Here is an 18,013-nt window from a genome sequence, read left to right on the forward strand (position 1 = left end):
GACGAAAAATGTTAAGCATAGCCTCATCAGCATGGGAAAAAAACTGAAGCCTTACTCATTTGGCGGTGGAGAAAATGAAGATTTTTTTTGGCGGGAAAGTTAGTTTTTAATTAATAATTAAAATTCTAAATAAAAATTCCAGAAAGGGACCCCAGGTGCACATTCCCGACCTCCTATGTATACATGTACCAAATTTGGTAGCTGTAGATCAAACGGTCTGACCTTTAGAGCGCCAACACACACACACACGCGCGCATATTGAGCTTTATATAAGTATGGATAAATCAACTCCCAGTGTATCAGTTAGTTATTAATAAGAGTTTTTTTTTTTTTCGCTTCAGTTGCAACAGATATTTAAGGCGCTTACAAATCACAGAGATTATTATTATGTTAAGGAAATTTAAAGCTTCTCGGTATTTTTTAAAAATCGTCTGCTTTTATCGATATTGCCATTTTAATTTTTAAAAAAGATTCAAATGATATGAGAATTTTGTGTCTGACGATATTTTATACGAAATTAGTTTTTATATTCAAAATATTATATATAAAATATTTTAATCCCAATCAAACGCTAGTTAGGTAATATTTAATAATGTTAAGTAAATTTAAATCTTCTCGGTATTTTTTAAAAATCGTCTGCTTTCATTGATCCGAAATCCAAGTTTTTTTGTTTTAACTGTAACGTTTATTTAAGGCGCTTACGAATCTGGGAGATATTTTTTTTAAAAGCCATTCCAACTCTACCAAGTATGCTTGTGTCATCACATTGAATACAAGATAAGGAGAAAGAAAATATAATACCCAACTTGCGGAATCAGAAACCTGCTAACACAGCGAACATTTAAGCTTCGAACATCACTTCTTAATCTCGGATATTTAAATGGTTATATATTACCATAACCTATTCGTCAGCAGCGTGATTAGGGAATTATCGACACCACGCGGCGCACCTGAATCAATTTCCTGCTGTTAGTCTCCAGAAAATGGCAACGGGTGTTATTGAGGACGACGTGGAAGCTGCATTTCATTACATAGAATAGAATAATATGTGATAAATTCTTTACGTAATAATCAATAAATCAAAATTTAAATTACTTATTTATAATATTTTATTCTTCATTAGGTATATGGTTTGCAAGATATCTAGTTAGAAATAACTCCTGAAAACAAAAAGTAAGTGAAAACCTAACTTTTGATTTAATAATAATTATGTTTTATAAAATACTAATCGCCTTTGGCGATCAGTTGTTTATTAATTATGATTAAATTAAATTAAACCTCTTATGCATAATTTGATGTTTTTAATTACTTCAACAAGTAAGCATCAATTTAGGATAGACATAAAAAATATGTATATGTGTATATATATATATATATATATATATATATATATATATTTCATCTCAACAAATAACTGTGTGGGTGTGCGTTTGTCCTAAAGCTACCAAACATCGCTCATATATATATTTTGGAAAGAGAAAATACATCCCTTGGAACGAATTTTTTGAAAATGTTAATTTTATTTTAATTAATTAAAAATGAATGAAAATAACGGCATTATTGCAATAATTTCAGGAAATATTATTGCATAACAATAAATGTTACGCCGTTTGAAAATTTAAAATGTTATTTTTAATGCCAAGCGATTTATTTTCAATTTTTAATTAATTTAAAAAATATTTTATGCCTATTTTGCAACATCTATTTCATCGTGGAAGTGAAGTTCAAATCGTTTCCCATTAATATTTTATAGTTTGTGTCTATTAATATTGCTATGAAAATATCTTAGGCCTATTTTACAACAATTTATTTCGTCATGAAAGTGAAATTGAAATCGTTTTCTATTGATATTTTATCGTTTGTTGCAATTAATATTGCTACAAAAAATATTTTACAGCATTATATTTCATCATAGAATTGAAATTCAAATCGTTTTCTATTAATCTTTATCGTTTTTTACTATAAATACTGCTACAAAAAATATTTTAAGCCAATTTTATAACATTATATTTCATTGTGAAAATGAAATTCTTATCGTTTTCTATTAACATTTTATCGTTTCTTGCTATTAATATTGCTATAAAAAATATTTAAACCTATTTTACAACAATATATTTATTTCATCATAGAAGTGAAATTCAAATCGTTTTCTATTAATATTTTATCGTTTGTTACTATTAATTTTTTATCCTGTCTTTTTTTTTCCATTGTTGATGATCAACATATGAAGATTGGGTTAACTTTTTCATTTTGAGTAGGTTTTAGTACAAGACTTATTTTTAATAACATTTTTGAGATTTTTGTTGTATTTATAATTAAGACAGAATTTCACAATCAAGCAGTGGTGAAAATTTATTAAAGTTCGCCCACTTTTAACTGCTGTTACTCTTTCATGTGATATAATTGGTTATACAAAGATATAGACAAAAAAATTATACAATTGGATAGCCCAAAGAACAGAATGGTCTAAGGCTTCTAAAATGTCAAAATTTGAAAATAGAATAAAATATTTGTTGGGAAAGTCATTAAGACACTTAATATTAAATCGAAATTTTCAGAAAACCATTAATTCCATAGGACCAACTGGTAGTCATAGACGGCTAGTTATTAATTATACCCGAAAAATAATAACCAATTTAGTAACCGGTCAACCTTCTAACTCTCCGACCCGCCCTAAGGCACACGGATTTAAACCATAGAACTGAATGACCGGACCGCCGCAACAGCAATTGGCGGGAACTGTGGTTGAGTCCTAAGGGCCGTCACCGGGCACGGTACAACCCTCCCCGAAGGAAGTACGTCCCGTCATCGGTGGGGGGAGTCAGATCCCCCACCTATTATTGTACCCTCCAGGGTGGCGAGATCCAACCACCATGCCGGAAGCATCTCATCCTCATTTCGAGGTGCCCCCCCGAGGGTATTAGTAACCGGTCAATAATTCATCAAGGACTAAAATAAATTATTTACTTTTATTGAATAGTATTAATAAAACATTAACTTCACTACTCACGCAAACACACAAAGACATACATACAAATATACACACACGCACGCACGCACGCACGCACGCACACACACACACACACACACACACACACACACACATATATATATATATATAGATAGATATATACTAGCCGCCTTTGGCGACCAGCCGGTTCGCCAATCTTAATGTTCGTTAAAATTTTAATAATTAAATATTTTATGCAATTTCTACTTTAATAGCTTCTTCATCAAAATATTTTAAAACTTCAAATTTTGATTATCATATAATTCATTCATAATATTATAAAGGGCTTCAGTCATAACGTAATATGTATCTCTCTCATTTTCTGTTAGCACCCGTAGAATTTATGCTTTAAATTAAAGTGGAAAGAATTTATCTTCAATTAATATAATAATATTTTTTACTGAAACAAAGCATTTTTTTATAATCTGATTACTGAAAATAGAGTCACTCAGCGTTTAAACTTTATGGGCACTAAAGAATATCTTTTTAAATTTATGTAATATCTCAAGAGTTGGTCAACAAAATTTTCTTAGATTCATTATGAGCAGATCGATTCATTAACAATGTTTAAATTTAAATGCATCAAACACTAAGAAAATAAAACGATTCGTTTAAAATAAACGGTTGAAAACGGTAGAATTTATGCTTTAAATTAAAGTGGAAAGAATTTATCTGCAATTAATATAATAATATTTTTTACTGAAACAAAGCATTTTTTTATAATCTGATTACTGAAAATAGAGTCACTCAGCGTTTAAACTCTATGGGCACTAAAGAATATCTTTTTTAATTTATGTAATATCTCAAGAGTTGGTCAACAAAAGTTTCTTAGATTCATTATGAGCAGATCAATTCATTAACAATGTTTAAATTTAAATGCATCAAACACTAAGAAAATAAAACGAATCGTTTAAAATAAACGGTTGAAAACAGGTTTTAAAAAAACTACTTAAAAAACGTTGTACTTAAAACTTAAAACGATCGATATATACAAAAAATATATAACTTACATAAATACAATTTACTTACAAAAGCATGCAACTAACACAAAAATAATTTAAATCATCCATTGATAACGTTGTCATGGCAACAATCAGAACAGATAGCGCATGCGTGAATTTTCTTCGCCGGTTACGTAACGCAAATACGTGATTTTTTCTACGCCAGTTGGGGTAACGCTATGCGGATTAGAAATTTTTAATTTCCTTTATTCTGTTTTATTTTAATTCAAAAGTACTTCAGAATGAATCTGAAAGATCGATTCATTAACAATGCTTAATTTTAAATGCATCAAACATTAAGAAAATAAACAGAACCGATTGAAATAATCCGCCGAAAAATTTTAACCCTAGCCTCATTACTGTTGGGAGAAAAAAAACTGAAGCCTTTCTCGTTTGGCGCTGGGGATAATGGAAGATTTTTTTGGCGGAAAAGTTGGCGGTGGGGAAAATGGAAGATTTTTTTGGCGGGAAAGTTAGTTTTTAATTAATAATTAAAATTCTAATTAAAAATTCGAAAAAAGAAACCCCAGGTGCACATTCCCAACCTCCATTGTATACATGTACCAAATTTGGTAGCTGTATGTCAAACGGTCTGGCCTGTAGAGCGCCAACACACACACACATTGAGCTTTATTATAAGTATATATATATATATATATATATATATATATATATATATATATATATATATATATATATATATATATATATATATATATATATAATTAGACAGAAAATTTCGTGTTAAATTATTGATAGCTTTTATGAAGAATTTAAAAATATGTGCCGCATTCTAAAAGCATTTCTTTATACAGAATTTTCAACCTTAAAAACATATTGAAACTCATTTATGTATTAAAGACTAAATTTCATCTTTCCTGTCTTGCAGATAATAAAGCAGCTAAAAACAGTTAAAATGATGAAGAAGCACAATGATAAATATTACGCAAGATATGGAGGTAAGTGAATTTATTCATATACTAGGAGGAGATTTCAGAGAAACCCTGTAAGGGTTTCTCTGAAATGACGAAGTTATTAAGGAGTATCCGAGAAAGTTTTTGGGAGAGCACACCCGCTGGTTTAAATGCTCTCCATTGTACTGAACAAATCAGTGCTAACTTTTTCCACTCTCCTTTAGGGATGACGAATATTTTCAGAGCGGTTATTACGTCACCAATATCATAAAGCCACAAATACAAGTGATCAATACTTTTCAAAGAGGGGTGTGATTCAAATCCTTGATACGATCTTTCTGGTGATATTTCGATTACAGGTTTCGGATCACGATAGAAAGTAACAATAGATACGATCTGTCCAATGGAAGCTCTCGAACAAAAGAAAAAAGGAGAAATCTGTGAATGGGTTGAAAAGTGAACGAACCGGTTATTCTTGGAATTATCGTATCGTTGAATTGCATATCACTGAAATTTATCGAAGCTGTGACTTCCCTGGAAAGTGTGAAGCCGCCGCTCCACTTCATGGGAGTGACCTTGACTTTCTGATATTCGCATTTGATGATGCACTATTCCATACAAATCATTTTTAATAGCTTGTGACATGATATTGCATATATTCTGTTTACTGCTGGCGCCATCTATTGGTAGAATATAGAGCTAAAGTAAACATTTTATAGAAATGATATATATATATTTAATTCAAATTTATTGGACTGAGTCATTGAATTGCATATCACTGAAAGTTGAGCTATCACAGAAATGTGTTCATAATTGTGAAGTCATCGCTCCGCTATGATAACCGCTCCGTTTGACTTCCCGATATTCGCATTTGACAATGCATTATCCCTCTAAGATCATTTCTAATTGCCTGTGACATGATTCTCTAATGGCATACATTCCTTTCACTCTGCTGGCGCCATCTATTGGCAGAATATTGAACTAAAGTGAACATTTTAAAGAAATGACTTTTTTTTAAATTCAACTTTTCAGAAAATAGTTTACTCCAATAAATAAATTAAATTAATAGTTTTGAAAAAAATTGAAATTAAAAAGTAAGCTCAAATAGATAAATTCATTCAATCACACATTACTTAAAGTAGTAAATTAAGTGTTAATTACAATCAATAAATTTTATATTTAATAATAAGTAATAATTTTTAATTAATAATATGATTGAAATAACAGATATTTGGAACGAATATTTAAAAATAACAGTAGAAAAATTATTTGTTATTCAAAAAGTCGTGAATTATGCATCTCTACAGTCCTTCACTTCACAGTTCATCAACGCATGTATATATCAACAGTATTTTACCAAATTTCTTGCATATTCCAGATTTTCCTGCATCCGAACAGTATTTACTCTCAATGAGTTCGTGTTCCCGAGGTTCCATCGCATTAATTATTGAAATTTCGTTTTCAGATCCGCGGACAGCCAACTGGCTGCTGATGGACAACCAAATGTATCCCTTTCTAATAGCAGCGCTGTATTTGGTCACTACAAAGCTCATTGTACCCATGGTGATGCGGAAGAGGAATCCAATTGAACTGCGCTGGCTAAGCGTTGCATATAATATTGGAATGTGTCTTCTCAATGCCTGGGTACTCTATGAGGTGAGTGCTCAGTATGAAATCAATATTTTCGCTGAATACTCGAGAAATGATTTTGTTCCATTTTACGTTTTAGATTCGAACTATACTGTAATCTTCATAAAAATACGAACTCGAAATAGTGACGAATTTCCACATTTCAGACCTTCCTCGAGTTCGAAAAACATTTTAGGAAAATGTCTGACTGTGACAAAGACAACTCAAAAAAATGCTTTGTGCTAGACGGATGAAATATGATATATAGTCTTTGTATCAAATTTCAGCGAACTCCATTCAGAAGAAGTCTCTCTGTGCATCTGGTTGTTCCAATATAAAGAAGAAAACTGGATTTTGCGGAAAGACGAGGAGGTTGTTATGGATGAAATAAGGTACCCACATTTAGCATCTATAATGTAGACACCTGACAAATTTTGAGCCAAATCCACCAAGGTGTTAAACGTCTGTCGGTCTGTTCCTTCAGAAGCATGTAAAATGCAATAACTTAAATACATACAATTTGGTATGGGAGTTTGCGACTACAAGTTTTGTTCTGTGTCAAATTTTTTTGTTTCCATCGGTTAGAGAGAAAAGTGTCTGAAACAAACATTCGATTTTTGGATATTATTAATCGCATGCCAGGAATGAATCGTCAAATAACTCGCCAAACATCATACGATAGATTCAGTAAAAGAGCTACATTCACGCCAAAAAATATTTCGTAGCTATTGTATCCCAATGCCGTACAAGGCGTTCTTTGGGACAACACCTTTATTAAAGAATATTCAAGAAATTTCTGCGAAGACCACTACCGCTAGTTTAAACTATGCCATTTTTATCTAAAAATACTATATTCAATGATCAAAAAGTTTTGGGAGGATTATTATAACAAAGAATGTATCAGTGTATAAATCATTATTTATTACATTTCATACAAAGTACTCTTCCCCTACTGTTTTGCTCGTCTTCTACTTTTTGTCAGCCCTCAAAAAATATTTTTAAGTCCTTTTTCTGAAAACTCTGCAGAGTCTGTAGAGCAATTTTTTTTTCTCTTCCTTCAGCCATTGCTCTACCGATTGCACATCGAATACTATAGACAGGCTAATTGCTGCAAGACTCTATTATTGGCATGAAAGGAATAAATCGAAATTTCCCACTCAAAAACTATTTTTAAGTCCTTTTTCTGAAAACTCTGCAGAGTCTGTAGAGCAATTTTTTTTTCCTCTTCCTTCAACCATTGCTCTACCGATTGCACATCGAATACTATAGACAGGCTAATTGCTGCAAGACTCTATTATTGGCATGAAAGGAATAAATCGAAATTTCCCACTCAAAAACTCTTTTTAAGTCCTTTTTCTGAAAACTCTGCAGAGTCTGTAGAGCAATTTTTTTTTCTCTTCCTTCAGCCATTGCTCTACCGATTGCACATCGAATACTATAGACAGGCTAATTGCTGCAAGACTCTATTATTGGCATGAAAGGAATAAATCGAAATTTCCCACTCAAAAACTATTTTTAAGTCCTTTTTCTGAAAACTCTGCAGAGTCTGTAGAGCAATTTTTTTTTCCTCTTCCTTCAACCATTGCTCTACCGATTGCACATCGAATACTATAGACAGGCTAATTGCTGCAAGACTCTATTATTGGCATGAAAGGAATAAATCGAAATTTCCCACTCAAAAACTCTTTTTAAGTCCTTTTTCTGAAAACTCTGCAGAGTCTGTAGAGCAATTTTTTTTTCTCTTCCTTCAGCCATTGCTCTACCGATTGCACATCGAATACTATAGACAGGCTAATTGCTGCAAGACTCTATTATTGGCATGAAAGGAATAAATCGAAATTTCCCATTCAAAAACTAATTTTAAGTCCTTTTTCTGAAAACTCTGCAGAGTCTGTAGAGCAATTTTTTTTCTCTTCCTTCAGCCATTGCTCTACCGATTGCACATCGAATACTATAGACAGGCTAATTGCTGCAAGACTCTATTATTGGCATGAAAGGAATAAATCGAAATTTCCCATTCAAAAAATATTTTAAGTCCTTTTTCTGAAAACTCAGCTGAGCATTTTTATTTATTTATTTATTTTTTATAAACAGGCCCAAACCGGTGATCGGGAACTTGCAGTTTCAATCGTGAAAATATGAAATGCATTTCACGCTGATGAAATACGAAAATTATGGGCTGGAATATGATTAATTATTTTACCAAAATATCATTCATATAAATGGTATTGTAAGAATGCACAAAATTTGAATTCATTCTGTAAAATTTAGTTTCACAAAGCGCCAATTTTAATTTGATCGACATTTGATTAAGGAAAGAAGTACTATTCTTTTCAGTATCCCGAGACTACCATTTTTCGGTGAGTCGACATCACTAAGGTAGAACAGATAAGAGCATATCCAGAATTCTTTGACCTCGATTTCAGCCGCGTTAGACATTTTTTCGTTCAAATTTTTTTTCCACGCGTAATTTAATTTTAATTAATTTCGTTTTATGTTATTTCTGATGGCATATTCCTATATATTCATTAAAATTAAATTTTACGTCGTATTCTTGCTCAGATACATTCGAAATTTTTAAAAACTGACAAAATTAAAATTCATAAAACTAATTTATTTTAAGGCTATGGGAGCGTTATCGTCGGTTTTTTTTTTGTTTTTTTTTTTGTCGTGTGACTATTTAAACCAAATACGCAGTAGCTTCTGAGGGTAAAGTACCCTGAGCAAAAGTCTGACTTCTAGATCAAATGAAGATAGCACACACCCACTCGCTTGCACAACCCCTATTTACAGGAAGGGGGGGGGCTCATTCACGCACCTCACAGTAAGAACACAAGAAAGAACAACCATGCTCGAACCAAAACTCGAATTCGGGACGCCTAGATCATGGGGAAGACGCGCTACCCCTAGACCAGGACGTCGGCTTCGGTTTATATAAGACGTGAAATAAATATTCAAAAACTAACAACGCCGGAAATATTTTTCAAGAGAAATATTCGATTCACGATTCGGATCCTATTTGCTGAACCCCCATTTTCTTCGCATTCCTGTTGGGTATACAAGAAACAACAAAACAACCTTAAAAGAAAAGAATTTAGAAGGATCTTTGTATTGGTTCGTCTGCCTGCAGTTTAAGTATCCTCATCTCTTACAGTATTCTCAATATACACACTTCAGGAAGGGGAGGGAATCCGTTTAAGTGGCAATGCTATAGACAATTGAACCATCATGGCGAAAGGTTTAAATTAAAAATCCCTGATACTTTATTTAGCTCAGGCATATCTCGAAATATATTTCCTGTACAAATTACAGTATTCGTAACAGTTGAATGGTATATATTAGCCGGAACAACTGTTAATGTCCCTTCACACTGCTGTTCACGGAACAACTATTAGTGCCGCTCACATGTGTGTGATGTTACGATTGATGTACGTTGATACGTTTTTAAAATGAATTTCACAAATACTGACGAACCCTGGCAAGCTTTGGACTTCATAGAACGTGCGGTCATTAAAGGGTTGAAGTTCCATAAGTCGGATGAACCTTTTATTTACCGAATTATTTTACCATTCATTTTTCAAATTCACTTTTGAATCATTGTTTAAGTTTTGGTACAGAATAAGCCTAGGAAGAAAAACCAAATAAAATAATTTAATTAACAAAAGTTTTTTTTTAAATGCTAATTTTAGTTGAACGCATTTCCAATCGAAAGCAGATGCCATGTTCTTTCAAATACCGTTTGGAAAATAATAGTTATATTGTGAAGATATCAGCCGGTTTTAAAGGGTACTCTGAAGTACCGTTAGTAAATAAGAAGGTTAACACGTCTTGTCAGTATTGTTTGACGTTTGTTAATGTAGAATTGCTTTTTTTTTTTGGGTGACATATTCTATTTAACATGATTAGGACTAAAAGCATTCAAGTTGAGAATACTCGTGAGATCTCATCCCTGTAGGATTTCATCTCTTGAGGATACTTGACCAACCCGTTAGATCGCAGACGATCGGTTACGATGAACCCATTTCGAGGCTACGTGTAAGTTTTTGGATGCTACTCGTAACTACTGGACAATACACTTGGTTAGACAACCGATTCCAAATTATCAACCCATACAAATAGGAAGGCATTCAACTATCGATGGATTAAATAAGCCACGGTATGTATATTCGCGGAGGGGGGGGGGTCATGAAACAAGTCTTGAAGCCACGGTTCTGCTATGAAGTTGCCGGGATTCTATATACTATCGAAAGTAGTCATTTAAACAGGTTAATTGGTATACCGTAGCTTAATGGCACAAAAACCATTCTAGATGCGCCAATATTATAAAAATCCTCCTTTGACAATTTATATGTTTAAATGTTAGGGTTCATTTATACACAAATCCAAGAAAATGATCTATTCAATATTTCCCTTTATAAAGAGCAAAGATTATCGCTTGTATTTCATTATGCATCTGATTACCTTTTCTGAACAAAGTTCAGAGAATATGGTTTCAATCCTTTGCCATGAACTCGCGGCATAGTCATTGAATGCTGTTCTGAAACAACCTAAATTAAACTCTTTAAAAACAAATTCTTTGCAAGCATCGCGTCATCCACGGATATTTCAAGTATTCCCACTCAAATCAGTAGGGCATCACATTTTCAGAATGCTAAATGGCATGAAATAATCAGAGAAAGAGAAAGCTTACATTTACAAGTTACGAGAAAACTTTATTACATGCAAGTTTTTGTACAGTCATCCTTTCAACTTAGTACACTAGATTAAGTCTTAAAAGTAAAGATAAATAAGACGTAAAATGCAATATAAAAACAATATAATAAACGCAGTCTATACAAATATATCCCGTTTACAAGTCCGCCGCTTCACTGGTGGGTCCTGCCGTTTTTTTGCTTTGCGTAGTGTTCCATCAGCGCCTGGAGAGCTTTTTCGACCTGAAAGGCAAGAGAAAATGCAAGAATTTCAAGCAGCTTTTTTTTTTAGGTATAATACTATGAAAAGCAGCAAATCTAAAAAGGAAAGCAAGTTTAAAAATGCGAATATCAGAAGACTTTCATTTTCTTAAAACTTTCTTTAAAACAAAATAAAGTTATAAATTTAAGAAGATATACATTTAAAAATAGTACAGGCGACTTAATTTCATTTTTCTTTTCATTACACTATAGATTTGGAACAGAATCTTGCAATTCGAATAAATGTTAATTTTTAAAGACTTATGTACAGCGGTAAATGTATGAAAATTTCATGTTTTTCTTAATTTTATTTTAATTAGCTAAAAAAAATTCGAAATCAAGTGATGGATAGAAAATAGTTCATACAAGAGGATTGTAATGTGGCTCCCTCCCCCCCCCCCAAGATTCGTGCTTTAATTCGCACCTTCAATTGTCATTCTGGTAAACAATCCTTATACTACTGGAATCGTCCAAGTGCAGTTTCTACTTTATACCACTAGCGGCGCGAATCGCCTAGATCACTGAATTGCATCTGTGTGGACATATTACGTTCCAATAAGATAGTGGTCGGGACTTCCATAATAAAACTTTTTCGAATTTCGTTTTCTCAAGCGAATTAAAATATATGCACAGAATTAAACGTGGGGCGTTTTTTTTTTTTTTTTTTTTTACTATTTTGAGTTAAATAACATATGCAGCTTACCATAGCTCGCATAAAATTTCCGTCTGCTAGCATTTGCAGCAGACTTTGAACATCCATCTCAAGTAGCATGCCGGTCAGTTTACCCGCTCGCTCTGGATACCACTGGTAAACATAGTAGTACAGCTCCTCGCCTATCATCTCCTTCTGCTGCTGTTCGCTCACATAGCACATTCCATAGCTGCCGATAGAACTCTGTTCGTTGTTGTAAGCAGTTTCAGGTACGACAAGCCGGTTGTACTGCCCATAAGGAAGCGGCTGAATTACTGTTGCTGATTTGTTGTTATGGTCTTTGCGGTTGCTTCTTGATCTCCTTTTATTACGATTCATAGTAGCAGCAAAAGTCTTATGATAATAAACTTAAAGTTAATGAGCAACGTTCTTAAAGAAAATCAGAGGATAAAGATGAGGTCGAGCTTTAAATACCTTTTGTATACACGTGTAATGATTTCCTGGGTATGTTACTGTTGCCACCTGTTGAAGATATATATCGTTATAAATTGGTTTCAATTCAAGTATAGTGATCTTGTGTTCAAAGAGTTGATAGTTGCATGTTAGAGATTTCTATAATTTAGGACAGTTCAATTGAATCGAAATTCCATTTTGGCTTTACTTCAAAGCTATTTTGGGATGTATCACGCAAATTTGAACCTCAATAGATGGCTAAAACATCGCAAACGATTATTTACTTAAATCGATGCAAATACAGAAAACCAAACTCTTTTCTTATATACGCTGATTGAATACATGATAAAAATCACTTAGAAAAATTCAAAAATTTTGAATTGGCACCAATAAATTTATTTGGAATAAACTTTGGGACATCATCGAATTAGTTTGGTAAATTTACTCGATGATGTAAACACTAAAAAGGAACAACTGTTTGAGCGAATGTCAAAAAAGGGATCGCAGTAAGTTTTTTGATGAATGTCTGATAAAGAATCCAGAAACATTCAATTAATAAAAATTGATTAGTTAAGTACCACAATGATAAAAGGGAGTTTATAAATGCATAAGTAACAGAATTAGAAATTTACCAGAAAACGAGTGCTTTATTGAAATCCAATCAATCCTAACACCCACCAAAAAAATTCAGAAATATACTTCGGATCATTAAAATTTCAGAAAAATAATTATTTAGTGAGTCTTCAAAAAATTACTCTAGAATAAGAAAGAAATTGTCGAAAATGTAATGGATCGAAAATTTGAAAAAGCTATCCAATCCTCTTCAATTTCTGCTCATACTCATATTATTCATTATTGATAAATGGTGCAATCATAAACAACAAGGAAATTATAGAAGATATATAATTGGGTTCAAATTGGAAACGAAAAGTTTCTGATCCAACTATGATAACTTCGAGCATTCTTACCTAGACTGATTTTGCATCTTTACTAAGAAGTCATAACACACATCAAACGGGACATCAGATCACAGAGCAATAGAAATGCTAAAGAAGTTGTGTAATTTTTTTAATCAAACATTTAGATTATTCCTAATATATGAACATGTTTTTGTTCCTAAAAGCATTCAAGACCAGCCGAGGTCTGGCTTCTTAGCTAATTGTAGAATTTGTAATTTGCTAAAACATGCATCCTTTGATTGAAACTAGATTCTTTGGCATGTGATGCCGAGACTCTTCTTATCTTGTTTTTTAGTCCTTTTAAAGTTGTTTCTTATCATTAAGTTATTAATCATCGGGGTTTTTTTTATCAGATGAAAACTTTTGTATTATTGTACTAGTATTCAGATTTTAACTATATATATATATATATATATATATATATATATATATATATATATATATATATATATATATAAACAAAATTTATCAAGAATAAATAATATGCTTAATTTATAGCTGAGATATCTAAATATACATTGATATTCAGATTAACGCTTTGAATTTAAAAGTACGTTTCACTAACCATTATGCCACATAGGCGTTCAGTCTCGAACGTTTGTGGATCTTAATTCGAGCTACAGATGGTTCTGCAATCATCGGTGGCTTAAGTCCGTATACGAAACACGAGTCCATGTTAAATGCCTGTTAACAATTAAAAACCAAAAGGCTACGAGTTGCCATTACGGTCTTTCTTATTCTGAAATAAAATTTCACTGCTGTAAAATTATTTTATTCAATTATCAAGACAATTTTATTCAAACTAAAGGTGGAAAAAAATTGAATGACAATGAAAAGTCAACTACAATGTATTTCCAGTTTTTAATTTATATCATTTGAAAAAGAATAACAACCTAGCCATTTCAACGAAGTCTAAGTATAAACATTAAATTTTAAAGTATATTTTTTAGTTATTATATTGTATATTTTAAAATGTGACGACTAAATTCAACAAGTTAATTTTGTTTTAAAATCTGAACTAACGTATTCTTAGCATTTTTAAATGAATGTTGTGTAAAGGAAAAAAAATCATTTAACTTTAATATTCTCTTATAAAAATTAAGGTTAAATTCAAATTTTTCGCATGAGAATTAGATCAAATAATTAAAAATCTCCATGATTTGAATTGCCGATTTTTTTTTTTACTTTTAAAAATTTAATTAATAATTGGATATCTATTGTAGTGCATTATCAGTATAAATAGCAAAATGAATAATAGTATTCGTGCAGAAGGTGATCAACCACTCTAATTAGTTTCTTGTTTCTTAGATGGCGCCACAAGCGCATATCAGCTTTCACAAATTTCTTGCATTTAATTTGTTTCCAAAATTACAGGGTTTGGTGCAGCCATAGAATTTCTGTTTAATTTAAAATGTTCTGTTTCATGCATATTCAGATGTCACAAGCATCGTGTGTTCAGTTTCCTCGATCAAGCTTTAACGGTCTTTAAATTAGAAAAGGATAATAGACTAAATAGTGCTCTTATTGCTCAGTGGCGCCATCTAAGAAATAATGAATTAACTAATTAGATCGCTTTATGCAATTATACTAAAAAGAATGTATTTGTCTATATATCTTTTCACACGCTTTGGCAAAGACTGTTTAATCTAGAGAAAACAAATTTGATTCGAATGTACTTTAAAGATTTAAGAATAGGTGTCTTTAAATAGTGTTTGTGTTTGTTTTGTTTTTTTCAAATTTTTATTAGAATTTAGGTAAGCAAAATGTTAGAATGATTCAGAAATTTGGAATGTTTTCAAAAATATTATAGCACAAAAATTATTTTACACCACTTTAAAGTACAAAAAATTATATTTTCAGTATTCTAATTTAATTGTTCAATTATATTTCTTAACAATTGTTGAAAAAGAATTTTATGAATAATTTATAATTCTTCCATTATTACGTTGAAATTCGCATCGTTTACATATCTAATTCAAATCAGTGTTTCTCTTTCGTTTGTAAAGCTAATTAATGGAAATTCTACTTATTTCTTTTATATTCTATGTTAAAATTTACTGTCAATTAAAAAATCATTCAAAACTTTTAATTGAAATTGAAAATATCATTTAAAAAGAACTATAGGTGATTAGCTTTGATCACGCTGGAATTTTTTCTACTAATGTTGCTTTGCCACTGGCAAATAGTGACAATTTACGCAGTACATAAGACGTCCTGAAAATCTAAAGATAATTTTCACCTCGTAATTGGCTATTTTAATGAAGGAAAATCCTAAAGGAAACTACTGATACACAAGGAATCAGCCAGAAAACAATGTTCTACCCGTTCCCTTCCTTTGCCATTGTGGAAAGATAAAGAAATAAGATTTAAAACACAAATGCAAAGTTTTAAAATTATATCAGAGAGGTTGCAGCTGTGCAACAATACTTGATGAGCCATTACTTATAAAACAATAAATCAGTACATTCCATAGCTACATGTCTTAGAGAATAAGAAAATATTTAACGATCCCAAACTGATTAATGCCTTATTAAATAATTGAAAATCACTCATTTATAATTGATGAAATATTTACTCTGGTCATTTTGTTTTCAGCTTGGAAATCTTACAGTTCTCAATCCAAAATTCGACTGGTTTTGTCAGCCAATAGATTGGTCCAACAGTCCAGAGGCTATGAGAGTGAGTTTTTATATTCACTTGACCATTAGAAATGTCTTAATTATTATAGTTAAAACATGTTTCATTTTATAGATTATTTTTCTAATTATTATCAAATTAATAACTAATAAGATTAAGTGTTTGAGCTTGAAATCCAGTAAATAATGAAAATTTTAGTTAATAGTATCACATTCGTTATTTAACAAATGTGCACTTGATTTTGTAACTTCAGTTCACTTAATTATTTAGGAATAACTGTAACAATAAAACTGATGGCTTTAAGTATGGTTTATTTCCAGAATTGAGCTTATCTTATGTATATACTTAGAAATCATACAAGGACTTTTTTATTGATCAGGTCCTAGTTTCGAAGCAAGAAAATAATCTAACTAACCATAATGAAATGACATTTCCGTAATGCATATTCGCTTCTTAAAATCTCTCCGAATGTAACTGTTTTATGTTTATCTTACATTTTCTTTTGTAGGTGGCTGAAGTGGGTTGGATATTTTTGCTCACAACAATTCTGGAATGTATTACTACGGTAAAGCAAATTAAATTTTATAAAACTAGGCTTAGCTATATATATTATCGCATAGAAACTAATGACTTAATAGATTTACCATGTTTGTTTTTATATTCAGAGATAAGTTTTTCTTAATTTAGATTACTGATTATTAGTAAAATTTTTGGATCTCAATAGATGGCTTCGAGAAAGCGTGCAATATGTGAGAGCATAAAAGGAAATTGTTTAACGTCGCTCTTGTTCTTCATCAAGACTAGCTTCCTTTAGCGACCAGCTAATTCGCCAAAAATGTTGATGTGTTTGATTTCAGTTAATTCTTTTATACATAACTTGATGATCATGTTTCTTTCAACAAAATGGTTGTAAATGTGAAATTTTAAAAGATGTCAAAGCTACAATATTGAATTATGTTACTCTTGTTCTTTTTGAACTTTCCGAATGAAGTCAAATCCCATTCTGTAATATTGCTATGAAAATGAACTATCTGGGTAATTTGCTTCAAATTGTCCTATGACTTGTGCCCTAGTGCAGTTTATAGAACTTGTGATGGTAACATCATAACAACCTCCGGCCTAGAGAGATCAATTTTATCTAGTGGTTATGTTACTCGGCTACAAACACTAACGTTGAGAGTTCGAACCTCAAACAAGCACAAACTGTACTTTACCTCGATAACTTAAAAAAAAAACCCGTAATGTGTCACATAAGCAAATTTTTATACATAGATTCAAGATCAGCATTGTAAAACTGTATGAAATTTTGAGTCCAATTCGTGCGATATTTGATAGCTTGTAAATCTGGATACTCGCAATATATGCGAACGCGGTAATGGCATAACACAGCGACATGGATTAACGAAGTTTGGTATTGTATCCTTGCAATCAATATTGTAGATCTGAATCATATTTTGATATCAATTGATTAAAAATAAGACAAACAAAATTGCGTATTCGGTTTTCTTTATTATATAACGAAGCACAAAATGCACTAAACTGCCTGTGTTTTTTCAAATAGCGGTGTGAGGAAACAGTGGATGCTGCTTATGTGATCGCTTCATATTATCCAAAAAATATATATCTAGTCTCGAACCAATGTGCTCAGATGGATGCAAAAATATTTATTTAATGTGATGACCACTTCGTTTAATGTTATCAAATTTTATATAGAGAAACGCCGATTTATTACAAACAGTGTTAACGATTGACTTTGATAAAATTTCTCTCTATCTCTATTTGTAAGAAAACATATGGGAGTCATTT

At 31.6% G+C, this 18,013-nt stretch overlaps 3 protein-coding genes across 6 annotated transcripts in view; 1 reads left to right on the forward strand and 2 right to left on the reverse strand.

Moving 5' to 3' along the window:
• LOC129956484 (elongation of very long chain fatty acids protein AAEL008004-like) overlaps positions 1-895 on the reverse strand; it is a 57,042-nt gene extending 56,147 nt beyond the window's left edge. Inside the window, exon 1 of the mRNA XM_056068395.1 lies at positions 802-895. The gene's annotated coding sequence lies outside the window, so the exon portion shown is untranslated. The remainder of the gene's footprint in view (positions 1-801) is intronic.
• Positions 1-18,013, forward strand: part of LOC129956482 (elongation of very long chain fatty acids protein AAEL008004-like) — a 143,650-nt gene that overhangs the window by 116,404 nt on the left and 9,233 nt on the right. For all 4 annotated transcript variants that reach the window (XM_056068389.1, XM_056068387.1, XM_056068388.1 and 1 more), the window contains exons 2-6: positions 1,124-1,173; positions 4,901-4,970; positions 6,391-6,581; positions 16,166-16,249; positions 16,716-16,772. In XM_056068389.1, coding sequence (XP_055924364.1) covers positions 4,928-4,970; positions 6,391-6,581; positions 16,166-16,249; positions 16,716-16,772 — 375 coding nt within the window. In that variant the 5' untranslated portion in view covers positions 1,124-1,173; positions 4,901-4,927. The remainder of the gene's footprint in view (positions 1-1,123; positions 1,174-4,900; positions 4,971-6,390; positions 6,582-16,165; positions 16,250-16,715; positions 16,773-18,013) is intronic.
• LOC129956485 (uncharacterized) lies at positions 11,246-12,597 on the reverse strand. The gene is made up of 2 exons (XM_056068398.1): positions 12,210-12,597; positions 11,246-11,488 (listed from the first exon to the last, which is right to left on the reverse strand). The coding sequence occupies exons 1-2, from the start codon at positions 12,534-12,536 to the stop codon at positions 11,420-11,422; spliced, it is 396 nt and encodes a 131-aa protein (XP_055924373.1). The 5' UTR covers positions 12,537-12,597; the 3' UTR covers positions 11,246-11,419.

This window comes from Argiope bruennichi, chromosome 11, assembly GCF_947563725.1.
Source record: "Argiope bruennichi chromosome 11, qqArgBrue1.1, whole genome shotgun sequence".
Classification (NCBI taxonomy): domain Eukaryota; kingdom Metazoa; phylum Arthropoda; class Arachnida; order Araneae; family Araneidae; genus Argiope; species Argiope bruennichi.

Coding starts and splice junctions, on each gene's coding strand:
- LOC129956485 (XM_056068398.1), bottom strand. CDS start 12,536: ATGAATCGTAATAAAAGGAGATCAAGAAGCAACCGCAAAGACCATAAC. Junction 11,489..12,209: donor GAAATTTTATGCGAGCTATG/GTAAGCTGCATA, acceptor CTTGCCTTTCAG/GTCGAAAAAGCTCTCCAGGC.